The sequence below is a fragment of the Natrix helvetica genome, assembly GCF_964273705.1.
Source record: "Natrix helvetica genome assembly, chromosome: 2".
In the NCBI taxonomy this organism is placed as follows: domain Eukaryota; kingdom Metazoa; phylum Chordata; class Lepidosauria; order Squamata; family Natricidae; genus Natrix; species Natrix helvetica.
In genome coordinates this window covers 196,018,861-196,046,751 of record NC_138552.1, presented here as the reverse complement: position 1 = coordinate 196,046,751, position 27,891 = coordinate 196,018,861, and the positions used below count along the sequence as shown (strand labels likewise).

At 35.1% G+C, this 27,891-nt stretch overlaps 1 protein-coding gene across 8 annotated transcripts in view; it reads left to right on the top strand.

Moving 5' to 3' along the window:
- The window catches only part of PTPRK (protein tyrosine phosphatase receptor type K), a 415,019-nt gene that overhangs the window by 223,051 nt on the left and 164,077 nt on the right, over positions 1–27,891 (top strand). For all 8 annotated transcript variants that reach the window (XM_081941530.1, XM_081941529.1, XM_081941536.1 and 5 more), the window contains exons 6-7: positions 3,466–3,640; positions 17,529–17,822. In XM_081941530.1, coding sequence (XP_081797656.1) covers positions 3,466–3,640; positions 17,529–17,822 — 469 coding nt within the window. The remainder of the gene's footprint in view (positions 1–3,465; positions 3,641–17,528; positions 17,823–27,891) is intronic.

The window sequence follows — 27,891 nt, the reverse complement described above, 5'->3', positions numbered from 1 at the left end:
ATATTGTCCCTTGTTCATTAGTATTTTGGAATAAAGATGGTACAACTGAGAGTAATCTTTCATATATAAAAGTAATGTTTCTGAGTGCATTTGAATATATAACTTTTTCTTATTCTTAGAATTGATTTTTTTCAGATTCCTCTGCCTTAGAAGACGTTTCTGATATTTCTCCATAAATAAAATTTTCTATAGATGATTCCCCCAATCTCAATAACCCCTATGATAGAAAAGTCTTTTCTTGATATTCCTTTTGGCCAGTGGAATAATCATGCTGATGGCAAACATATTTCTAATTTGCTACTAGTAGCAGAAAATAGGTAAATTTGTATAGGATTGGTGAGAGGATTGTTGATATGAAATGGGGGCCCTTATCTCATCCTTTCCTTTTTAACGATGGGCAATTTGGGGTGTGTGTGTTTGTCTGTCTGTCTGTCCGTCTATCTATCATCGATCGATCATCTATCATCTATCTATAAAATTTGTGGCAATCCATATTGTAATGTTCTCAAACTATAGATCTGTCAGTGTATAAAATATTAGATTATTGTTAGTTTTAATGTTTTTTACTGACACTTATGTTCTTTATGATTGAACTTTCTTTCCTTGTATTTTAACAATTACTTTATTCTAGTTTGCTGTTATCATTAAACTATAAGTAATATTTCAAAGGAAGGCAAATATACATGTCCCAGGATAATGTTGCATGATCCAATCTGCGTTGGTCATCAAGATCAGAGTTTTTGTCTTCCAAGTTTTAAGTGATGTAACAAATCTAGGAGCCTTAATGTTAGTAGTCCCTCATTTTCTTCTCTCTATTCACAATACAAATGTTTATATCATGGTAACATTGCTTTCCAAGTTGCCTTACAGTAGTTATCAGTGAAGAATAAAGAAAACCCACAACCAGTGATAAGCCATTATGTGTGTTATCATGTAAGACAAGACTAGGAAACCTGCAGATTATTGAAGGTTGACAGCAAAATGATTGCATTATGGTAGTGCAATTTCATCACATTTTGGGAGTTTGAGTGGGTTTGAAAATGGAAATGTAAGTGATTTGCCTTCCAGAAGCCGTCCACACAAATGCATTCAAACCATACCCCCCCCCCCCAATCATAAACTCATGAAGGGATGGACTGAAATATTATCTTGTCATCAGATGGACTGCTGCAGTCCTACTGGAAATGTTACACAATTTTGATATTATTGCAATTCAATTTCTGGTAGCAATCACAAGCTAAACACATCTTCATGGACAGTGAAGCTGTGACAGTGAAGCTGTGACAACAACTATGACAAAGATTGAAGAATCAGTGAATAGACTAATTCTTGAAAAACTTTCTGGATAAGGAGGAGATAGGGGATTGTCTGGGTGGCTATTCTCCATGAGGAGACAGTGGTGTCCCATAGTTTTTAGTGCTAGGAGAAAAAATGTTCATCAAGCTCATTACTGCAGCAGGGCTTTTTAAAGGACACTAATCTCCTTCTAGTCATTTTCAGGAATTGCCTATTTAACTGTCTTAGGGCTATTAAAATCTTCACCATAACAAGTTTGAAAAGGCCAACTGTTGACTCTAACTTCATTTCTGAAGATAATGAAACTGTAAGTTTAAGAATTTAAAGAATTTGAAATAAATGGCAAAATGCTAAATGGATTTTTGAACCAAGAGAGCTGCAAATGAATCAAGGGACCAAACAAATTAGGGATATTGAAACTTTTAACATAAGGTTTTAAGACTAGCTAATTAAAATTTTGTTTTTTGTTGCTTGCTTTTTGTTAGGAAAAAGAACCTTTTTGTTTTCTGTAAATCATAACAGAGATTAGAGATCTTATTATTTAAATTGGACATTGGACATTTTCTGAAACTTGCTAAACATAAATTATTTAATTTTGTTAAGCCACTTTTCATTTTTGTTTTATTACAATAATTTCAATACTGACCAATGCAAACGATGCTCAAAACACAACACTGGACGTTTTCAAAACTATCAAGCGCGGAACACTGATCCACATAAAGGAAACAGTTCAGACCCGAATGTTTCAGAATCCTGTGTACTTCTTGCAGTATTTTCTGGCCTTTCAGAGGAAATTCTTTGGTATTCTGGCTGTTATGCTGTTCACTGAAGGTGCCAAGACTAATGTCCATTCTGCAGCAACCCAACTTTCTTTCCTACAGTAATTCTGCTATTCTTAGAAAAATGTATGTGTGCGTGTTACAACCCCTGGTATGCCTAAATATGGGATGAAGGTCACTACTCCCTCTTTCTGTCCTTCGGCTCATCACAGAAAACCATGCAGGCAGAAAACCATATTTTTATTTTTAATGTTGCCTTTTTATATTTGTGTTGCATTTGTACTGATAAATAAATAAAGGGAGACTAGTATAGATCTATTTTGAGCTAATTAGCTCTCATCAGCTAGCCATACCCTTCAGGTTCAAATCCCAGTAAGGGTATGGCAAGCTGATGAGAGCTAATTAGCTCGAAATAGATCTATACTAGTCTCCCTTTATTTATTTATCAGTACAAATACAACATATATATATATATATATATATATATATATATATATATATATATATATATATATATATATATATATATATATATATATATATATATATATATATATATATATATATATATATATATATATATATATATATATATATATATATATATATATATGTTTTCGTAGATTTTCACGGGTGTAGGTATGCTGGTTTTGTTGTATTCGGGTCTTTTCCCGTGTAAGGTTGAGATTGTCTTTGCAATATATAGATAGATAGATAGATAGATAGATAGATAGATAGATAGATAGATAGAGAGAGAGAGAGAGAGAGAGGGAGAGGGAGAGAGAGAGGTAGAAAACCTTAGCACAACCTGGTTGTACCTCTGCAGTTTCAATACTGCCCTACCTCCTGTTTGAACTGTAATTACCTAATTTCATTTAGATGATTTCTGTTCACTGAAGGTGCCAAGACTAATGTCCATTCTGCAGCAACCCAACTTTCTTTCCTACAGTAATTCTGCTATTCTTAGAAAAAGCATTGTGTCACTCTTACTAGGTGACATTGTGCACAAAACCTCTGTGAAATTCCACCTTCTGAAGTATGTTAACTGATTATGTGCAACACCACACTCACACCCCCATCACTATTCTTTCCCCTCATTTACGTTGACCGTCATAGCAATCTGGAATTGAAAATGATTAAAATACTATTATTTATATGGTGTGTAATGCTTATCACCCTTACTCAGAAAAGGCATATTTTAAAATTACTTAGGTAAACAAACATAATAGAAGCTCAGGAGGTGTTTCTTTTCAAACGTTGTGAAGCCACATTTTGATGAATGGAATTAACTACACAGTTATTTTCCTTTGAGTATTTTAACTGTTCCGAACAGATACATGATGTCAATATCATCCAGCCTTTTTGTAACACTGAGTTTTATTGTTTTCAGAGACGCAATGGAGAAGATATTCCAGTGGCCCAAACAAAAAACATAAATCACAGACGTTTTGCTGCTACCTTTAAACTTCAGGAAGTAACAAAAACAGATCAGGATTTATATCGTTGTGTTACTCAATCTGAGAGAGGATCTGGAGTTTCCAACTTTGCTCAACTTATTGTTCGAGGTAAGGGTTTCTTAGATGTCTCAGACATGATCCCTTTATATTTTACTATTAATTTATTTGATTGATATTCCATCAGAAGCTCAAAGCAACTCCTCTCACTTTTCTCCGCAACCAACCCTCCAAAAATAGGTTGGGTTGGGCTGAAACAGAGCAATAAGCTTCTATGGAAAGGGTGGACTAGTAAATCACACTATTATAAACCTCACAGTTATATAGATCAGGGGTGTCCAAATTTGAGAACTTTAAGACTTGTGGACTTCAATTCCCAGAATTCCCCAGCCAGCATGGCTGGCTGGGGAATTCTGGGAGTTGAAGTCCACAAGTCTTAAAGTTCTCAAGTTTGGACACCCCTGATATAGATGATTCTTACATTGGGTTGTTGATTAAAATTAACGAAATTGCTAGATGTACCCCTTATTTTAAATTTTGTATCTAAAATCCTGGGAGTATGAGTTCATAGCTGGAGGATATAGAGTGCTATGCTTACTATATTATTCCAAAAGCAATACCCAGTGAAACTGTTTTCTTCTTGTTTGTTTCGTTAACCATCAAACAAGCCTCATTAGTCAAAAACATACCCTGGGGAGAAAGCTTCTCCAGTGTTAAAACTGTGCTGAAAATTAAGTACAATGACAGGACCTATATCTTAATGGCACTTTAACGCCAATGTCGTACTCTATGGACACAAAAGATGGTAATTTTAAAGGAAATTTTTGGGCCAGTGATATGAATTGCCTTTAATAAAAGCTGGCATAATGTTGCCCATAGTCAAAAATGACCGGGGGTAAGAGTTTATTAGTGCATTCCTTTCTAAACCCAAAGTGACAGGGCATGCTTAAGGACTTTCTATTGCTATTTGGAACAAACAAAAATTTCAGTGCTGAATTTCTCATACTGACGAATCTTGATCTATGTGAGCCCTCAACTGTAGGGGGGAAAAACATGATATGATGAAATGCAATTTATTTTGTCATATCTTGAGTATTGCTTCTGTATCATTTTGACTAATGAGACTATCTTCAACTTGTAGAAAGCAAACCTTGACACTTCTAGGCTTTAATCAATGTGAGATGAATAAGACCGGCTGTTGATAAACTAGATTAAAATTGGCTCAGTTCTATTGCCAGGAATATATGGTCAGAACATGTAGTTTAACACTTAATATTGGTAAGCCAGCAGAAAGTTAGAAAATGAACAGGGTAAAATGTTAGAATAAAAAGACATAATTGAAAGAAAAATTAGTTTACATATTTTTACATTTATAATTGAGAAATCATAAGTGGCAGAAAACAGAAGTGGCAAACTTACATATACTGTATGATGCTTATGGGTGTCCATTCCAATAATAGCTCTAATAAATGAAGTCCATCAGAAAATGGTGCAGTAAAAACCAATCCTTTGTTTCATGGACAACAGTACACATCAAATTATGTCCTTTTATTGTCTTAATACAATACAATACAATACAATACAATAGTAGAGTTGGAAGGGACCTTGGAGGTCTTCTAGTCCAACCCCCTGCCTAGGCAGGAAACCCTATACCGTTCCAGACAAATGGCTATCCAACATCTTCTTAAAGACTTCCAGTGTTGGGGCATTCACAACTTCTGGAGGCAAGCTGTTCCACTGATTAATTGTTCTAACTGTCAGGAAGTTTCTCCTCAGTTCTAAGTTGCTTCTCTCCTTGATTAGTTTCCACCCATTGCTTCTTGTTCTGTCCACAGGTGCCTTGGAGAATAGCTTGACTCCCTCTTCTTTGTGGTAACCCCTGAGATATTGGAACACTGCTATCATGTCTCCCCTAGTCCTTCTTTCTCTTAAGCTAGACATACCTAGTTCCTGCAACCGTTCTTCATATGTTTTAGTCTCCAGTCCCCTAATCATCTTTGTTGCTCTTCTCTGCACTCTGCACTCTCTTAAGAAAGTTGTCAAATGCTATAGGAAGTTGCATCTTCATAGTTGAACTGATTGATTGAATTTCTAGCCTGCTATTCCTCCTGGAACTCAAGGGAGCTTATAAGAGGATCTCCATTAATTTCATCCTTACAGTATAAAGCAGGGGTGTCCAAACTTGGGAACTTTAAGATTTGTGGACTTCAACTCCCAGAATTCCCCAGCCAGCATGGCTGGCTGGGGAATTCTGGGAGTTGAAGTCCACAAGTATTAAAGTTCCCAAGTTTGGACACCCCTGGTATAAAGGATAGGCTACTGTTGAAGTAGGATAAGCTAAGAGAGGGAGAAAGTGACTGATCCAAAGTCATTCAAGGAGCCCCATGGTTGATGGTTGCCTGAAACCTGGGCCTCCCCCTAGTAGTCCCAGCCATTAACTACTACTGCATGCTGAGTCTCTCTCTGATATGTTTCCTAAAAATGTGCCCTGTGAGTAAGTGGTACAGATTATATTATTGAGCATTGAGGAACCGGTGCCAGATACCTTCTTTCCTCAGGAGAATTTTTTTTTCTTATTAGTAAAACATGATTGAAAGGGACTCCTAATATTTCTTTACTTGTTTACATATTTTTTATTTTTTTCATATTTTCATATTATTTATTGCATTTTAAGCACTATTTTTATAAAATTAATTTTTAAATAAAACCAGCATGTATTTTAATTTTTAATTAAAAGAAAGGATCAGTTTTAAAATGAATACAGGTTTTATTTAAAAATTAATCCTTTTAATTTTTTATTTACAGCTTTTAGGAACAGATTCTGATGGTTTTGAAAAAGCATGGAAATGATGAGGAATAGGAGCTGTATTATTTATCAGTTCTAATGTTCGTGAAGAAAACATCAAATATTATGCCATGTGATTAATTCAAATTATTTACATTTGCTAAGTTTGTAAAAGGGAAAATATAAAATTGAATTTGTGTTTTATTTATTTACTCCTTTACTTAAGGAGACATTTCCCTTTAAGTGATCCTGTTCTTTATCTGTTACTGTCATTGTTTAGTCAAGTATCAGAAGATAGACTCTAGGAGCAATTACGTATATCTAATTCAGATCTATGAGTCTGGGTCTACTTCTTCCATTTTGATATTCACAATGTATCATAGTAAACATATTTCTAAATTAATCAAAAGATGGATGATCTCCTTCCAAATGCTCTGTGATAGTAGCAGATACACTAGTAATTATTCACCGGAATGGCAGGAACATCTGGGATGGATATTAATAATAAAACTATTTCTACTCAGTTCAATCTTATTTTTTTTGGTCACGAAAATAATTCCCAAATGGAGAGATTACTTTAATAATTCTCCCAAATCAAGAATTCATTATCTCAGGCTCAGTTTCTTGTCTTTTCTAGAGTTAAAAAGAGTTTGGTTGCTGGTATCTGCACATTTAGTCAACTGCAGAAAGAAGTTTGTTATCCACAGTGACCTGATGATAGACATATTTTTGAGTTCATCATCCCAGATATTATATTAAAATATAAAATAGATACATCCTAATTGAAGGTTTTCATGAAAAGGTTCTTTTTTTATAGAGAATGACATGCTGGCTGTATTAATACTCTGCTCAGGTTGTATGTATTAGGCAGGAAAATATGCTATGTTTATTAGATGTTTTAAAATCAGAAGTCCTGGATTCATCTCAAAATAGGATGCAGCTCTTAATTAGCCCTTCAAAGATTTTCTTTTGTTAATATTGTATAAAAAGAAATCCTTGGGCAGAAATATAGAATCAGAATATTCTGTTCTAATGAGTTCAGAAGGGAGGCTTTCATAATATTTGATTCTTGTCTGCCGTTCATTGATGAGTACAAGAGAAAAATCTACCAAGTCTGACATCTCTCAAGGGTTGTGCTGGATTGCTGAAAAGAGATTGCATAACTAGATTGGTTGCCCAATGCTTGGTAACAGCAGAAAGCAGAATCCATTTGGAATTCAGCCTAGATATGAGAAAATGCAAGATGTCAGTGAAGCCATGTATTAAAGAGAATTTGAATTGGAAACAGAATTCCAATCTGCCACGCGGGCATTTTGATCATTTTGATTTATTAAATTTTTATAGCTGTATTCAGATGAATCTTAATTACTATACTTAATCTTGAATGGTTTATTGTCAGTGGAGATTTTGAAACAGACTTTATTTGAATGATGAACTAGGGGTTAATAAGTTCCACTTTTAGTGCACAGGGTGAATACATATTAAATATATTAATTTAAATGTCTAAAGGTATTCTATTTAATTTGAAGTGTTCCCAAAAAAAAACCCACTGTGTGTCTGTGCACACAGAATATTTGCAATTTTTCATATGTGGGCATATCTGGGACTAATCCAAAACAAACACCAGTAACATTTATATTTTAAAAAAGAAGCAAATAAATAAATAGATTTGAGTTCTCTGAAGCAATTGCATTTTTTATCATCTCTCTTTATGAATTCCCAAAGATGGGATTTCCACGTTCTGAGTGAAGCTCTAAAAAATCAATTACTATTAGAGTGGCACTCTAGGTTAGAGGCATGATTGGGTTCACACTTAGTTTTGCAGCAGGGAGATGATACTTTGCTGCAAATCAGCCATGATGCAAAAAATGGATGAGATGGAGTTCAAGGAGCAGTAATGTGAAGGTCCAGCACTATCATTCCAAGCTGTCTCAGAAACATGATGGATGACTTGGTGGCGAGAAGGAAGACTATGATAAAAGATTCATCTCCAGATTCAGAGCCATGCAGTGACACCTGGCTGGTGTTCCAGCAGCAGTCATTCTTGATTGCTGGATCTAAATTACTATACTTAAGAAAGCAAACCATGATGTTCAATTAGGAGACCATTATTTCTGCATCTCAAATATTTTTGCTCATTGTAAATGTAATTATCTCATTTATGCACAGTACTTGTTGATGTGATCTTATAAACTTATGTTAATATGGTGAGTAATTTGCTACCTATCCAAATTGGCTGTGTGTGCTTCCTGGACATTCTCATGAAACATGATAAATGATCTTACCCAGCATGTATAAATGAAAATGAAATGGATAATTGGATATTATATCTAAAATGTGGCTCATATCACTTTTTGAAGATATAATTATTTTTCCCTTCCTAGGATGAAATAAGGTGATTTGTGATATATCGGTAACCTTCAGTCCTCTGGGCACTTGTTCTGTTTGAGAACAATTTTGAAAGAGATATCACAAGGCTCAACAAGTACACATCTTTCAAGGATTTTGAAAGAATTTGGTTCTTTAATCATTCACGGGAAATGGTTAATCATGACCCTGTTAATGTTACCTATAAAATAGCACATTGATGGGCTATTTGAGGTTCTTTCTAGGTTCAGTTTCAGCTGCTCAGTTATTTATTATACCCAGAGGTCTGGCACAGATATCTTGTTAGCTGGTATTAAGGGTAAAATATTGGCACTGGTCAGTGCAATATAATCCTGATTTCAGAGATTGGGTTTGGAATAATGTCCAGTTAGGATGAACACAAATTACAATGTCCAATCATATACAGTATTGTATTCAGATGTAGCTTGTATGGATCATTCAACTCATGATGAATATACTACTGTATACTGTCTAAAATGAAGATAAAGGCTGATGTATTATGTGCCATTCTCTCTCTCTCTCTCTCTCTCTCTCTCTCTCTCTCTCTCTCTCTTTCTCTCTCTCTCTCTTCTCTCTCTCTCTTCTCTCTCTCTCTTACAAGAGAGAGAGAAAGGGAGAGCTGAATCTGTATAAAGAAAAAGAAATGTGTGTGGGGAGAAAGAATATATTAACTCAAGTTGCAAGAAAGGATTTGTTTATTTTAATTGGTGTTTCTATTGTCTAATATGTGTGTGTGTGTGTAGGGAATAGAATATTTAATCATTCAACTCCTTTGAATTATGAGAGGTTTTAGAATGTAAAATGCTTAGCATTGGAAAAAAATCCATTTATGCTGACAATAGAAACAAAGTCTAACAGCAAAATAAACCATTTGCACCTATTTGTAATTAAAAGTAATCTACATTTCTGGATGTAAAGCAGTTCTGCAATTGTAATGAAGTAAAATTCCTTGTATTAGTTTAAGAAGATAGCACAGCAAAGTTCTGCTTGTGCTTTATAGGCATATTGCAATATTACTGAATACTTTCCTAATTGGAATGTAATTATTTTGGGCAGGTGCTTCTGCAAACAACCTTCATTTGGGCCATGAAAAGGAAATAGGCAGAGCAGAGCTACAGCATTGCCCTCTCTCTTTTTTAGTAGTAGTAGTTTTTCCCGCTGCTTTTTGTTCTTATGCCTTTTGATGTGAAGAAGTGCTTTACCCAGTTTATTTGTATATTGCTATCCCTTTGCTGGGTGGAAGTGGCTTCAGTAGACAGAATATGTAAATTATATCCTACCCACCATGATACATGGTGGATAATTCTTTTTTGTTGGTTTTGGAAAACAGTCATTTTCCTCAACACAGTGACGTGCAGTCAGGTGAGGCAAGTGAGGCACAGCCTAACCTCTCATCATCAGGGCAGCGAGTCATTCGATGGGAAACTTGCCTTTTGGGAGGAATGACCCAGCTTGGCTCCCGCTTTCGATCTGCCGCCCAACGACCGAACGGAGAAGCGAAGAGGCAGGAGAGGCAAAGCAGGAGCCAAGCCGAGTCATTCCTTCCAAGAGGCAAGTTTCCTATCAAATGACTCGCTGCCCTAGACTCGAGGCTCCAGTCCAGCCTGCGGTGCTTGCAGGACTCCCAAGCTCGGCACCAGAGAACCGCCGCGAGAGAGGCCGGCCAGGTTGCCCGGGCGGCGGCAGAGGTTCCCTTTGTTTTTTCGGGTGCGGGAAGCGGGGGGGAGAGTCTTCCTCCACTCCGTCCGCTCCCCATCTGCGCTGCCCTCGCCCGACAAGCGCGCCCCGGATTCCGCACAGCTCTGGCAGGCGGTGCCGTGGCCGAATCCCAGGGCGGAGGGCGGCAGGTCGCAACTGAGCATGCCTGACTGTGGAATTCTGGGAGTTGAAGTCCACAAGTCTAAAAAAATTGCTGCCTCACAAGCTGTAAACCTCACCGCACGTCACTGCCTCAACATAGTACCATCAAGGTATTTTGAGCTAGGACTCTCTTTCTCCAGCCAAAGCTGTCATATTTATAGGGAAAATTAGATGGATGTTCTCTAAAGGGCCTTTAGAAATGATTTATGCTTGTATGCATGTTTTTTCTTCAATAATGTTATTAATAATTATATTAAACATATAAAATTATCAATGAAACCTAAGAAAAGAATACACCCACACCCACACAGAGTATAGACAAAAGAAAGAAAAATTTCCCCCAACACAGATAATAAGAAAAAGCATCTGCCTCCTTCATCCACAGCAGGCATATTCAACAGTAACAATTTACTGCTGTCTCTTAAATTACAATCAGATAAATCTTCCATTTCATACCTCACCTCATTTTCTATAAACTCATCTCTATATCTTCAGCTCTCTTTATTGATCCTCAAAGATCCATGAAAATTTAACAAAAATGCTGAACAACCTAATCCCTCTTTCTATTTAGTATAAATCCCCTCATTCCTCTCTTAACAATTAAACATTACATAAAAAATAATAATAATGAAAACTATTAAACACTACTAGAAATAATAACTCCTTATTCATATAGTCAAATTACAAGCTGATCTATTCCACCATTGAAACAAGAAACTGTCCAATCTAGATAACCATTAAACATCACCAAATTTAGCAACTCATTATTTAAAGACAGGTAAACAATCAGAAAGGTCGGCATTTTGGCGGCTCAAATTCCTAGTGTAATGGAGTGAGCTCCCATTACTTGTCCCAGCTTCTGCCAACCTAGCAGTTCGAAAGCATGTAAAAAAGTGCAAGTAGAAAAATAGGACCACTTGGGTGGGAAGGTAACAGCGTTCCATGTGCCTGTGGTGTATAGTCATGACAGCCACCTGGCCACGGAGATCTCTTTGGACAGCTCTGGCTCTTTGGCTTTGAAACGGAGATGAGCACTGCCCCCTAGAGTTGGGAACGACTAGCACATATGTGCAAGGGAAATCTTTACCTTTACCTTAAACAAACCAGTTCCCTGGGTTTCCCCCCCTTCCTCCCAATTCTCTTTTGATCCCATAGATTAACTCCTCTTTCCTCTTTTCTTGAAGTTCTTACCATTTTTAGTCAAGTCCATTTATACTTTCTATGAAGGAAGCCTAATAAATCTCTTACTGTATATTTCAATTTAAATGATATTTTACTTTTGGGGTACATTATTTATAAGTCTTTTTTGTTTTTGTTTTTATATGATCAACCAATTCCACTTGCAGATCCAGAACTTCCATCTTTTTTTTATAAGGTGGACTTTCACCTTAAAAACCATTTTGGTTATCTTCAAAGGAGTTTGGTCATCTTCAACACATTTTTTTTTATTTCCAGTAAAGACTGGAAACTCAAGCACTTTACACTACAGAGCAAAAGTTTCCTTTAAATAGCCATCATGTGCTCTAGTAATCAATCTTAAAAGACTTATTTTACATTGAACTGAAGACAATACAGATTAGTCCCATGTGATAAGATCAATTCTTAGGTCTAAAGTTACTCCTTTGCAATATATTGCAAAAGTTACAAAATATATAAATGAATTAATAAGCATCCTACAAAACTGAAACATGTAGTATCCTTTCTTTTAAATGGACTAAAGTGAGACTCACCCAGCATTTTGTAGGCTTGTAATTCTGAAGGTCCTTCAATCTTAAAGAAGCAGTTGAAAAAATTAACTCCAAAATAATTTAAAAGATGCGGTTTAGCCATTAGTGCATGGAGACAGCATTTGCAGCCCAGGGTATTATAAGATTCACAACTGCCAGCTGATAATAAGTGGCTACAAAAACAATAGTTTCTGCTGCCTGATCCCAGAAATCAGGTGGACAAGGATCATGTGGGCAATTTCTAGATTTTTTTCCTTTCTTCCAGAAAGAATTTTGTCAATCTTGATTTCACATCCAGCTGCCTTCTGGGATAAAATACCCATGCAATCTGCATAGAAAGAAGAAAATGAAAGTGCAACTTGCCTCACCTCACTGGAAGTCCATCATAAAGATTATATGTGAGATTAACAAACTCAATAAAAATCATAGCACATGCATTATAACTCATTTCATTTTTTGTGAAAAAATGCATAGAAGCTAAAGTCAAAAAGTCAACATTCCATTTGTTTTGCATTGACCTATTAAAAGCATAAAAATATATTAGTGTTTCTACAAATTCCTGCTGACCAAGCTTTGTCTTCTTTTGTAAGCTTGTCAATGGTAACCCAAGTATCAACAAACTAAGTTAACCTACCCCAACATTTCTGTCTAAACTATATTGATGTTCTTGATCACTAGTTTGATTTATGATACATTCATATCCCTCCTTGCTTTCATCTCGTCAAATATAATTTCATAAATTAATGTGGAATTTTTAATTATACCATCAGTCCTTGAATAACAAAGAGACTCAAGCTGAAGTTGAGTCTCTTATCTCATTGTTCAAAACTATATTTAAGTTGCTATGTAACCATCTGAAAAATAACCCAATATAACCCAATATTGGTTTAATTAATTATTTAATTAATTTTGAACCCTCTATTTTTTAGCCCCTAATCTTGATGCAAAATGTTTACTGATTACTTGCAGCATAGAAGTAAACTCTGTAACACTGAAATGCCCATTAGGGAATATTTCATCACTCTAGTTGTAGAATAAGGAATGAGATTCATTAAGCTAAAAGTTAATTAGGTAACCAAAAATTTATGTGGTACGTTGGGAATCCATGTCATTTAATATAGTTTGGGAAGCTGCACCGTTCCTCTGACTCTGACAGTACACTGCGTTATGAAGAATATTAATGATACTGCAAAACAATTGCTATTTAATTTGATAACCAGTTAAAAAATAATGTATAATTTATGGGTACATGAAGGGATTTTATCATGCATCCCTTTATAAATGTCTTCAGGAGGCTGAAAATAAATGTATATACAACTATGTATATGCTTTGCTTTCAGCCTAAGGAAAAAACCTGTATGCAGCACTATATTAGCTTTGCTAATTCATAGCTTTTTTCTATAAGATTCAATATTATCATTTTTTAAAAATCAATATTAGCATTTTTAAAAGTCCAACTCCCAAACTTTATATACTCTTCTAAAAGCTTGAAAAATGGAACAATTTAAAATGGGCATGGGAAATAAAAGTATGTACTCTCAGGAATATGAACCATTAAAGAATCATATAAAAAATCTTGTTTTTTGAAGCATAATTTTATATTATGATAACAACTATATCAAGCTTTCTCTTCAAAATCTGAGGGAAAGAAACAGTTTTTTTATTCCCATTTTCTCTGCTTTTCTGGAATTTCAGTCTGCTGTTTCAGTTTTAATAGGAAATTCTGATTGATAAATTTGATAAATAGCAGTTTATTACTATACTTCTTCACATGTGTAATCAATTATTACATTCCCCCTAGGTTGTTTCTCTTCCTTTGTTGTTATTTTTGAATTGATGAAATTGATAGGCAGTGAAAAGTGGTGTGTGTTCTGTGAAAAAACCCATAGAAGGCAATCCCGTTTGACTATTTGAAAGCCTGAAATGCTGCAGAAAGAAGATGATGCAAGGGGAAGACTGTCTCTCTGCCTTCGTCTGTTCTTCCTTCCCTCAACACACAAATCCCAAAATCCTGGACCACCTTGGATAAAAGCAGACTTAAGAGCCTTCTTCCATTCATGTGAAGCTTTCTGAAGCCTTTTTATTTGAAAAACACCAATTTCTTTTATCAAATGAAATAAGAAAGAAAAAAAAAACAAGGCACCATAATGTTCACATTCAGTTCAATTTCTTCAATATTCTTTCAGAGGAATAAACATTATTTCCTTCCTTCCTTCCTTCCTTCCTTCCTTCCTTCCTTCCTTCCTTCCTTCCTTCCTTCCTTCCTTCCTTCCTTCCTTCCTTCCATGTACAAGAACCTAGGGCTTCCTCTTCTATTCTAAGAGGCAAATCAGAGACAATGATTGGCCCAGAGGCACTAAATGAGCTGAAGGAGGACTAGAACTTGGACTAGAACTTGGGTCTCTTGACTCCAACATCTTAATCTCAACACACATACTGGCTCTTATCAATCTAATGATCAGCACCAATTAATTAATCAAGGAACCCACAGTAATGTTTATTGCCTAGGCAAAATTCATTCCTCAACTGGCTCCATTGACCATGCCCCTTACTAACTTTTTTGACCCAAACATTAGATTTTTAATAATATGCATTTAATAATTGTTCTCATAATACTAATAAACCAGAACACCAAGCCTAAAGCAAAATGTAAGCACCCTTATATTTCATTGCAAGAAAGTCTTCATCTACTTGCAGTGAATTTCTTACGAAATGACACAGGTTTTTTTTCCATCAAAGACAAAGACTTCTGATTCTTCTTAACCCAAATAAGATTTAGAAGACTCCAGTTTCAATTCAGTGTAATAAATTATGCCAAATATATTAACACCCCATTCTGAAGCCTTTAGATATTCTGAAGTATTTGATAGAAATGAAATTGCATTTCTTGAAAAATTGTTATTGGAAAGGGGATTTAAGTATCAAGTTCATTTGCATAATTAATTGCATATATCCCTGAGCAGTAAATAGCATTAATGGATAGAAATTTTTCTCTTAACAAATCCACCTAACAAATATGGAATCTTATTTCTGTTTTGTTTGATCTCATTATAGAAGGGTTAACACAGAATATTCTGAACAGCTAAAATATTTATTCTACTATAAAAACAAAGCATCATGTAATTAATCTGTTTGCAGATGACATACTCATATTTCTTTAGAGTGGAGATCTAATTTAGCTGCAGGTTTAGCAGGTTTAACTCTTTTATGATCTCTTCCTAGACATCCGGGTGATTTTTATGCTTCTTATCTTTTATCAGATAAGCAGTCTATTATTCTTCATAAAATACTAGATGTTATAGGGTGATTAATGTACCCTGGCAAAAAAATAGTGCTAATTTGCTTGTCATCTGTAGCTATAATACTTTTCCTAGATAGCACTAAAACTCATCATAATCCTTACCTGAGAAATATTTTTGAATGTATCCAAAATCTGGGAGTCATGACATCCAATGGAGTGAAATTTGAGAAAATTGGAAAACTTTGCTTCAATGCTATTGGCTGTTGCGGTGCTGCTGGGCTATTGCTGTGGTCACATGATCTTCATTTTCAGTACCTTGTGACAGTTTCCAGCCAGTCTCACAATTCTTTGTGTCCTTCCCAACCTAGCAGCGGTCACTTATCTGTTTGCTGGAAAGGGAAGGGAAGGCGAGAGGAAGGAGAAAATAGGGAGTAAGGGAAGGGTGGATGGGATGGAAGAAACAGGAAGGGAGTTTGCTTTTTTCTATTTCTTCATCTTTGGCAATCTCTCAACAAATCAATCCTTAATAACTTATTTATGTTTATTCCGTATATCCTTTGGTTCTCTATTAATGTGGTTCAGGACTTTAAAGTGATTCCTGAAACTGTCCTTGAAAATGATGGGTATGTATTCAAGATTGTATCATAGAAATTGGTTGGCTTTCTTCTTCTTTAGCTTAACTTGGAACTTCACACGAATATTTCATGATCTGTTCCACAGTCAGTATGTAGTCAGGTCTTTGATGCTGTAATCAAGTTACTTCCCATTATTTTAGCAATAATGTAGTCAATTTGATTTCTATGTGTTCCATCTGATGCCATCCATGTCTAGAGGTGTTGTTTTGTTGTTCGAAGATAGTGTTATCTAGTGCAGTGCCAAAAGAAGCACACTTCCCAGGTCTTATGGGATGACATTACTTAACTAATAGGATCCAGAACATGCCAACCCTGTCTGATAAAGTAGGGAGCAGGATTTTCTGATCAAGGAATGAGCACAATTGGTACCAAAGCTGAATTTGGGCAAAGGTCCTCCTAATCATGTGTCGATAGTAAACAAATAAAAGAACTTGTTCACAACAGTAGTAGAAAATTGTCATTGAGATCATAGAGATCTCTTTGAGATCTCAAAGAGATAATATGCTAGGTATTAGCAATCTAAAGACATACATGCCTTGTAATTGTCATTATCTGAAACATTATATAGTGTAAATGGTGGCCAGGCAGCTATGAAACTTTGGGGAATTTAATCTGCAGGAAAAAGAAAGCATCTAATTTGATGCTTTACTCTGACATGGTGGATTTCACAAGGCAGCATTTGAACTCCTTTTTTTAATATTGTAGAAAACAACTATTTAATGTTCCATGATATTTTCACATAAAATAAAGCAGCTATCTAATGTTCCATGGCATTCTCTTTTTTCCAAGAGAGAAAACAGAGTTGGGAAATTGCTTGCAATAGTTGTTGTAGGCATTTCGCTTAGTTAATTCTTCAGCTTTGGAACTTGTTTTGTTGTAGTCCATCCGAATGAGAAAGCCCTATTTACCTTAACTTTAGCTTTAGGCATAATTGAATTGGAAAATGGTTGTAATGAAAAATGAAGCCTCTTATTGGGTTCATTCTATTTAGCAATGTATATGTTGTCTTAATTTTTCCATTAATAAATTTCACTTTTAAAAAAACATCGCTACTCATTTGTAGAAAATCAGAGATTGTATTTTATTTTTCTTTAACTTTTAAGTTTATCTATAAACATACATACAGATATATGCCTATATATTATTGACTAAGAACAATAAGTCACTTGCTGAGAAGGATGGCTTTAGAAATCAAATACATAAATAAATAAACTTTATAAAGTATGTTTAAATATTCATCCATTTACTTAGAATGATAAATATTGTGCAATATTTACGATTCTGAACTCTGTCTTGATTTTTACTTACTATCTTACTGTTTTATTATCTTTCTCACTCAGTTGGCTTTTGTTCTATTTTACAGAACCTCCTAGACCAATAGCTCCCCCACAGTTGCTTGGCGTTGGACCAACCTATCTGCTCATTCAGCTGAATGCAAATTCCATTATTGGGGATGGACCAATCATCCTGAAAGAGGTGGAATACCATATGACAACAGGGACCTGGACAGAAACACATGCTGTCAATGCACCGACATATAAGCTGTGGCATTTGGACCCAGACACAGAGTATGAGATTCGTGTTCTTCTAACCAGGCCTGGAGAAGGTGGCACAGGTCAGCCAGGCCCTCCACTGATTACCCGAACCAAATGTGCAGGTAATAACATTTCTTTCTGTCACTGTTCTATGTTTTCCAATGATGAAACAATCCTAAAATATTACAATATTGCAATTCCTAATGTAGTAACCAACAAATGTAATGCGTACTGAATGTGTACTGGCTCCTTTCTTTTAATAGTATATATATAAAAAAGCAGGGATCTAAAGCTGTAGAGATTTAATTCTAAAGAGTATATAGAATAGCTTCTACAAATTAGATTTAATTCTAAGGAATTTGTAGAATAGCTTCAGTCAGGCAATAATCCTCAACTTTTTATATAAAATGAAGATACTATTTATGGTGTGTGTGTGAGAGAGAGGTGGGGAGTGGAATCTCTTATGTGTCAGATAAATAAGTTGATCTACATTATTCTTGATATTTACAAGTATAATGTACTTTAAATGCAGTTTTAAAACATTGTTGAACTTGAACATTTCAATACAATGAACAAGTGAAAAACAGCACAGTAAATGCATTTCTATTTCTGTTATAAAATTGTAGATATTTATAATGGATTGGGTCTCTTGTTCTACAAAACAGCCTTTACTTTCTGGTAGAAAAGTAATTTCTTAATATGGAATGACACATTTCTCTGAAATCCCGATTAGCTGAAATGTGATTACTACTTTGAATCAGATGAGGAGGGAGCCAGGGAGTGTGCAACTGTCCAGCAAGTTTTGAGTTGAAAGGAACTGGTGGAGGATGTGCCATTTTTCTATTGACCTTCTCCCTATGAGTTGCACATAAGCAATGGCTGCGCTAGTGGGAAGATGACAAGGAGCATCATCTATCATATCAGTTCCTTCCTGGTTCTCCATTGACTTTTGGGAAGCTCTCCGGAAACACTGAAAATGAAGATCATCTGCAATCACCTGACAGCAGGAGCTGTGCTATGTCATTGAAGCAGCAATCAATTTATCAAGTAATGGGCCCTAGCATTCTCTATGTTTGTCCATTTGAGGTACCTTTGTTGATAAAGTTTGCCCTATGCTCGATTTTTGCCCAATAGAAATTTATAATGTATCAAATCCAAATGAGAGTTTTAGTAGTATATAGATTTTGAAATATGACTGAAGGGGATCAATTCTTTGACACCTTTGAAACACAACTTCTTTACTTATTTTCATTGGACTGGCATTGCTGACCTAAGCTTTGTTTTGTTTTGTTTTTACTTTAAGGTTGAGTAGTAGAGTAGATTTTGTGTTGTCTTCTTTCACCTTTTGAAAAAGAGTCTTTAATTCTTCTTCACTTCCAGTCATCAAAGGGATACTCTCAGCATATCTGAGGTGGTTATTCTTCTTCCCAGCAATTATAATTCCAATTTCTATTTCTTCTAATCCAGCATTTTTCCTAATGTGTTTTGTACATAAGTTAAAGAAATATAGCGATAGCATACAACCTTGGTACACTCCTTTCCCAAATACAGATATAAAACATTATATGACATTCAATTAGGAAAGGAAGATCTAGGATGCTTCAGAGTAACAGGAATAGCTACCCCTCCACCCCCAGACATAGAGATTATAGAAAGGTAAGGTCCAAGAGAAAGTTTATATCAACAGTAATGCAACTGAAAGTTCAAAAAAAATGTTATATGAATCATTTACTAAACAGAATATCTTCCTGTTTTATTCTGCATAAAACATGGCTCTTTGAGGCTGCTGCCCTAACATTTATGATGAAAGTACATACACAGTTGTCTCTGTGTTTAATGGTGTTCTGCCCCAGGCATAATTTAGATGTGAACAAGACACCAGCTATAATAACTTTTTGGATTTTCAGCCTGAGGACATTCTCTTCTTCATCTCCTTCCAAGGATAGCTTGTTCTTTTTCAATCCATAGAAGTCAAGCAGTAGCTCATTAAGGAACACTGCTAGGTGCTACAGAAGAGGAAGGTCAGTTGTTGAGCTAGAATAGCTCATCATCAGACAGCTTCAAACCTTTGCACAGCTAATACTGCATATGAAGACATAAGAGGTGCCCTCCTGTATCAGACCAAAAGCCCGTATAGCCTAATATTCCATTATTATATAGTGATGTAGCCTTATCTCCCACTTTGACTAAGTCCTTTTAGTTGAAAAAGTACTTTTATCAGATTCATTTAAAAAAAAACACCTTCATTATTCTACAGTCTTGAGCGTTCTTCACTGGGTCTCTTGAAGAAAGTTTGCCTGAAGTGGATTGTTCCTGTTGCAGGAGAAAGCATTTTAAGGAGGGATTCCATGTAAATTTGCTATATTTGAGACATGAAATCCAGAATACATATGAAGCAAATGAGAGAGAGAAAACCAACTATGAGGCCAACTGCTATAAGGAGAAAGAACTTTAGTTCAACAAGGAGACAAGTAGGGAGAGCAATCATATTCCATGGGGAAAACACAGTGTACAAAGCTGATATGGGAGAATAGTTTTACAGGAAAAAAGGGTGTGTATGAAGGCCTAAATATTTTATTCTGTATTTTAATGATGCCTAAGCGAACATTGTTAGTTTTTAAGGCCTTTTAGTCCAATATGACATTAGTACATCAGCAAGTATTTCTGTGGATGTGGTGGCTCAGTGGCTAAGATGCTGAGCTTGTCAATCAGAAAGGTCAGCACTTTGGCAGTTCGAATCCCTAGCGTTGTGTAACCGAGTGAGCTCCCGTTACTTGTCCCAGCTTCTGCCAACCTAGCAGTTCAAAAGCATGTAAAAATGCAAGTAGAAAAATAGGGACCACTTTGGTGGGAAGGTAACAGTGTTCTGTGTGCCTTTGGCGTTTAGTCATGCCAACCACATGACCACAGAGACGTCTTCAGACAGCGCTGGATCTTCAGCTTTGAAACAGAGATGAGTACTGCCCCCTAGAGTCAGGAACAACTAGCACATATGTACGAGGGAAACCTTTTACCTTTACCTTAAATATTGCAGGCCCAATTAGCAAATAAGACCTGTCCAAAAATAAAGAGACAATGATTGGCGCAGACTTTGTTAAGAGTTTATATTTGAAGAAGTTAGTTTCTTTAGTTAGTTAGTTTCTACAAAGTACCTGAGATTTACAATTCCATATGATAAATCAGAACAATATAAATCATTTCTCTTTCTCCAATATGAATTGAGCCTGGATTTCAGATGACATCTGATTCATGTTTAATTTGTCATTGCTAATTTAGAGCTATCAGAAGTACTTTGACTATACACAAATAAACATTTGTTTTTTTAAAGAGGTAAATTATTTCAAAAATTGAAAAATGATTTGCACTTTCAACATAAAATATGCTGTAGGAATGCATTACTGTCTCAGTAGCAAATCAGTTTTTAAGGTATGATTTTGCTGTTGTAACAAAGGGTATTTATCATTGGTGTTACTTTCTGGTTTGGCATCATCATCAACCAAAAGGTCATGGTTATGACTTCTTTCATTTCTATATAGGAAAGAACACATTCTTGAATCATTTTCATCTTATATATGTAACTGAATTTACATATTGTGTTAAACTACCATCAGTGGTGGGTTGCAGGCGGTACGCCCCAGTACGGGCGTACTGGAGCCTGCCCGGAGCGCTGGATACCATTCCGTTCCAGTGCTCCGGAGGGCCCACATTTATTTGTCTTATTTTGTCTTTGAAAAGAATATGGTAGAATAACACATGTTTGAGCATTACAATTCCATATCTATGTAATTTAGTTTGCTAAGAGGTTCAGATTGGATATGAATAATTTTCCTTGTCTATACTTTGCAATGAAAGGCAGTTGAAGTGGAAAATGACAAAGAAAATTTGCTATTTTTACAGTGCCGCTTTATTGGTATAAATAAAAATCAAAATGTGCATATTCAGGGTGAATTATGTATGCCAGATAGAAATGCAAACAAATGCAATTTTTATCACTTACAGCAGTGAACTGAGTTTGTGGATACATAGTTTGGAGCTAATTTTTCACTTAACCTAATCTGAAATAATGGCTCTGTTTTACATCATTTTCTGTAAGAACTTCCAATCAATCTTTTTTCTGAAGCAAAATTAAAATTGATAACACGTGTCCTGCCAAGCTAGAGTTATAGAAATTATTAGGGCAGCTAAAATAATTTTGATAAGATTAGCAGAACTTCTCACAAATATCTCAGTGTTTTTTTCAAGACAACAAACAAATTGCATAAAACAGCTTCCTGCGTGTTAAACCAGTTGTCATGATAATAAAGACAAGCAAATTTAGAATGACAGTGTAACATTAAACAGAAGTATGAAGTGATCAAAAAATATATCAGTTATTAGTGAACTTGCAGGCACCCTCCCACCCAAAAAAACAACCTTTGCCCTCATTCTGAGCCCACCTTGTAATTTTTGATTGCCGTTTTTTCTTCTGCTTGGCACCACAGAATTGGATTTATTTGAAATATGAGCTTATCCCAGGGAACAGCATGTAGCAGAATGTAAAGAAGTCAGAGGATATTGGTCTGCCTATGAAGGGCTGTTTCTGAATTTATCATTTATCTTTTACTATTTAGTCGTTTGATGCCATTATAAAAAATATTGCCAGGTAACAATTTTCCTGCATGGCATCATACTCGGAGATTAAAGGGGAGCTAATATCCTTGTCAGCAGCCTACGAGTATTTTAAAGGAAAACATAATTTTGAGCAAATTCTGGTTGCGGCGAATGAGGCCACTTGAGAAATCCTGTGGTATTGCCAGTGTTACCTGTAGTAATTGTGGCTTCCAAAAGACTTTACAATCCTAAAAATTTTGTTCATTTCAGCTTTGTTCCATATAATGTGCTATTCTGTCACTACGCGATTCCTTAGAACCTTTCTATACACTCCACTGGAATAAAAGAAGCAATATTAGTATTATTATGCATTAATCTCATCAAAGCCATAGCTGCAGAGAGTTACAAGGATTTCATTTCTTACCATGAAATAGCAAGCTGGCAGAACTGAAATGAAATGCTCTGAAATGCTTCTTTACTGGAGAACAAGGTGCATGTTTTTTAATGGAAGTACTCGGAAAAACATGTGGTAGAAGAACTCAGATCGATTATGTGAACTAACATTCTTGGTTATTTTTACTTTCATACCTTTCAAAACTATAGCTTAGATGAGAAGTCTAGAACCAGTTGCTTTCCTCATTTTATGGACCTGAAAAAAGGCATCTAAAGTCAAAAAAGATAATTCTAGCAAATCAGATTAGCAAACTGAGCAGAACCATGAATCAGTTATGCATTATGTAATCATGGTTTATACTTTTGCTGAACAAGCTAGAGCCCTAAAAATATAGGAAATCGGATAGGATTTAATTTACATTAACAGATTAACATTTGTTACGTTAAACAGCGGCTACACGACATAAATCTGAGCTTAGACTCCTGGAACTGTAAAATACAATAAGAATTAATAGAGAACAAAATATTTTTTAAAAAATATTTGTAGCATGCAAGCAAATAATGAATAATTTCTAGCACTCCAGAGATACTCAGTATTTGGAATTACCTATTGCAGCGAGCAGTTTTTTCTTGATGCCAGGAACAATTTCATGTTAAATTATCCCATGATAAATTGGAAACATAGTTGAGAGAGGTTCTGCCAAAACAACCTGATATGTTTAAGCTCATGAAAAGAACATTGTTATAATCATCACACAAGATGCATCCACTTTTATTATGTTCATCCTTAAAAATGGGTCCTTGAAACTTCCAAAATTAGATTCTGGCCATAGAGCTGAAACTGGATTTTTGCCATGCCCAAGAATCTAAGGTACCAGTAATTGTAGCCAGGATTTTCTGTATGCAAATCATGTGATCTGCCATTAATGGTAAAACCTTTCCAGAAAAAAAATCCTTAACATTTGTATGGTAAAATATTATTTTCATATATATAACATTTTTAAAGCTTTTTAGATCAGCAAAGCTATTTCCCCAGTTTTGCTAGATCCATTTTGTAATAGCTCTGCTGCATAAGTCGTATGAATCCAATATTGTGCTAGTTACTGAAAATCTATTTTGATTCAGTGCTCACAAAATATGTTTCCTAGCCCCTAATCTCACTTTACCCTTATCTAACATAGTTCTTAAGAATGCTACAACTCATAAGATTTTGTGAAAAACTTATGGAATAAATTTCAGTCCTTGGTTTATAAACATTCTGATAGAATAAAAACATGCCAAAACATTCAATAACTTATGTGAAGGTGTCAAATTATTTTTTTCTAGGATTAATATGTGAAATAGGGATACATTATTTTGTAGTCCTATTTCCCTGACTCATTTTCTTTTATAGTTTCATAAAGCACAAACAAAAGTCAAACCTTTGGGTTTTTTCCCTGCAAATATTATTTACAGTCCAAGATTAATTATTAAGAAGAAAAATCAAATATAACAGATAAATCATGTATTTAAAAAATGTAAGACAGGCCTGAAACAATTAGTAATATGAAGAGGGTATCTGACACCTTCTATAAGCCATAGATCTTTTAAAAAATTCTCAGGTTTTTGGAAGTTAAAGGATCAGCTTTTCCTAAGTATGTAAATTCTGTGTGAGAGCCTTAAAGCATTGCTTTCTATAAGTATGATGACAATACACAATGTTACTTTATTTTGATAGTAATTTACTGTTCAGTGGTTTAAAAACAGTGCCAAATGTTTAGTTTCTCAACTTAGAACCTAAGAAGGATTTGGATCCTATCTTATCAGTGTGAATGACTGATAAATTTTACATAAGCCAGGTTTCTAAAAGCTTATCAGTTGTAGTTAATTATTGGAATCTCTAAGCCTTGACCTTCCAACCTTTTTCCAAGTTTAAATGAATTGCCACAACTGTCAAGTAAAATAGAGTGACATTTAATACTAGGTAATAGAGAAAGAATCTGTAATTATCTAATGGCCACATTCCATTGTATAAACATTTAATCCTGCCAGTCTCTACTTTGTTGAGACTAGATTTTTGTCTTTTTTGGATCATTAAACCACTTTTTCTGCAACAACTCCAATATGTGTAGAAGATTGTATATAATCTTCTGCCTTCTTTCAGCAATATCAGCTTTGAGTTTCAGGCACTTTAATTTGTCTAGTGGGGAAATATCTTGTCAGTAGGTTGTGGCAGATGAAGACAATACACTGTCATTCAAAATCTGATTCCCTCTGCCAGAAGATTGAAAGATTGCTATTATTGTCAGTGAATTTGTACATATCAATAAACAGTGAAACAAGAGATGTACAATATGTTTTATGTATAGGTGGCTGAGAATGGTATGTTGTTGATATTTTCTCTCCTGTGGTAGTTGCTACAGTGGCCACAATATGAGCAGTGTTGCAGCTGTCTACCAAAGTCACATAATATTATTACCTTCTGAAAGAAAACAATCACTTGAAAAACACTAATAACCAGTTAGTCTAAATGCCAAAGCCCATCAAAGAGAAAATGTAGCACCTTAGAGGCTCTCAAGCTTTTTAATGCAGCATTAATAATTCAGTGTCAGTTACTCAGCTGTGTATTTTACTTTTCTGTCAATACTAAAATAGTTCTCTGGGTACATTTTAGGGGCATAATCACCATTAACTTCAAAGGCAACCCTAATTGGCCTAAGAGGGTAACACATTCCCTGCCAGCTCTCTCCTCTCTGGGGACATCATTATCCTTAGGTCAGAGTCCTCTGAATCCAGACAGTGCTCTTGATCTAAGAAGGCCTACTATGGAGTAAATTAGCAGTACATTGCAGCTTCAATCAACAGGTTGCTGACTCTAACTAACCAAGCAAACAAAGCAACTTTTCTGTATGTGATATAATATAGCAAAATAGGCAGCTTACCTCTACTTACCTGTAATAAAGTTTTATCTTTATTAAGCTAGCAAACTTGGGATATTCTTGCATTTTATAAGAAATGTGATCCAGTTTCTCCATGCCTCCTAAATTTTTTGAAATTAGCAAGGGAATTACCATTGTTTCCCTGTTTAAAGTTGTCCAATTTTGTAAACATAGGATAACTATCTGATTTCAAGGACACTAAATAATACTGTTCCAAGTATCTATTAATTTGGAAGCATGAGAGGAAAAAGTTTCAAGTTTAAGCATTTGGGGAATAGTTAAACATCCCTGACGTCTTTGCTTTATGGTCTGTAAACACAGCTGGAAAAAAACCTGGATATTATCATATGGTATAAGTGTAGTCCTCAGTTAATGATGGTAATTGGGACCAGGAACTCTGTTAGTAAACAACACAAAGCACAATGTCACATGAGCATGCAAACTTGTGACTGCCATTCCGACAAGTCCAGTTGCAATCATTAGAAAAAATCCACATCATCATTAGGTGTAGTGTTTCGTGATCAGCATTTGTGACTTTCTGCCAGCAATGAAATGGCGATCATGTGACTGGAAGATGCTGCAACCATCATAGTTGCAAGCTAGTTGTCAAACACCCATATCACAATCATGTGACCACAGGAATTTTATAATGGTTGGAACTTAAGATACTGGTCATAAGCAGACTCGATTTTGGAACAAATGGTAGCAAATGCCAAGAAGAAACGAGAAGCCAAAATCAAGAAAGACAAAGAACTTAGAAGGAAGCTACACAGAAAGTTTTAGAGAGTTTTTAGAAAGAAGTTCATAAAGATTTTCTGAGAGTTGTTAGAAAACACAAAAAACAGTATTAGAGCAACATCTGTAAAGATGTTGGACATGGAAAAACCAGGGAAGTTTTTTAAACTCTGAACAATGTCCCAACCTTAAATTGCTACACCAAAGAATGCCAATTAAGAGTGACTGATTTGAAGAAGAAACAAATATGGAGTATACTGACATTCTGTACAAAAGAAATGTCAGTGCACTATAAAAGATATTCCCTGCTTACAGGAATCTCTAGTATTAGAAATAAAATTAGACCATCAGTCCAATTGTTACCAAATTGGAAAGCCACTGATGGAATTGCTACAAAAATATGGCAAGCAAGAGAAGAATCCATAAAGAAACTATTGTAACAAAACTATGCCAGTAAAATGACATAGTAGCCAATAGATGGGAAGTGTCAATCCACAGCAATACCAAAGAAAGGATACTTAACAGATTCTGCACGCTATCGTAAAATTTTACATGCTAGCAAAATATTTTTTAAATTCAATTTCTATAGTGGCCCAACTCAACCAAGTGACTCATTTGGTTGACTCATCCAACACAAATGTTCATTCCATGACCAAAAAACTTGCCTTTGAGCAGAGCTCCTCCGTTAGTCATTGGACTTAGAACTGCTTTGATTTGGCAACTTGGTTTGAATTATTATTTGACATTGCTTGAGTTCATCGTATAGTTAGTTTAGCATTGTATAAAGGAACATAACCAGTAAAAGTAGATTGTAAAGTGTATTGGGGGAGGTAGTTGTTTTAGAAATGTCTCTTTTAACTTGCTATTTTTGCATTCTTTACAATTATCTAATTGTTTTTCCCCTTTGGGCAAAAAAATAATTAAAATATTGATGACTGGAAAGAATGCAAAACAAAAAACAAAAAAACTCCCAGATCATAAAAAAGGAGAATGAATACAAAAATCAGTTATTTATTATGGCTTCAACTAATTAGGGAATGTTAAGTCTCGGCATTTTCGGACAAGAGATAATACTTTTCATTCTCTGCATAATATTTGTTATGCTTTGCTAAATTTAAATTGAAAAGTGCATTTTCATTTCCCTCCCTTCAAAAATAGTCTGTGGAACTTATAAATAATTTTCTCTACAGTTTGTTGTTACGCATATCAAGTGTTGCTAGTCACTTTATGAAGAGCTCTTGATTACTTCATTGCTAATGAAGTGGAAATTATTTAAAAATATAATTTGATCTGCTTAGTGCTGCAGCTGTTTCTTCAGTTTCTGCTGAGGTTTCTCATTTCACCTTTGCAATTCAAATGGTTTTCTCCAAATGTGTTTTTTCATGACATATTCAATCACAAGGCTTTAAATCAGACATAAACTTCTGGCATTCCTTCATGATGTAACACAGTGTTTTTCAAACTTGGCAACTTTAAGATGTGTGAAGTTCCACTCCCAAAATTGCCCAGTTAGCATGATAGCTGGAGAATTCTGGGAGTTGAAGTCCACACATCA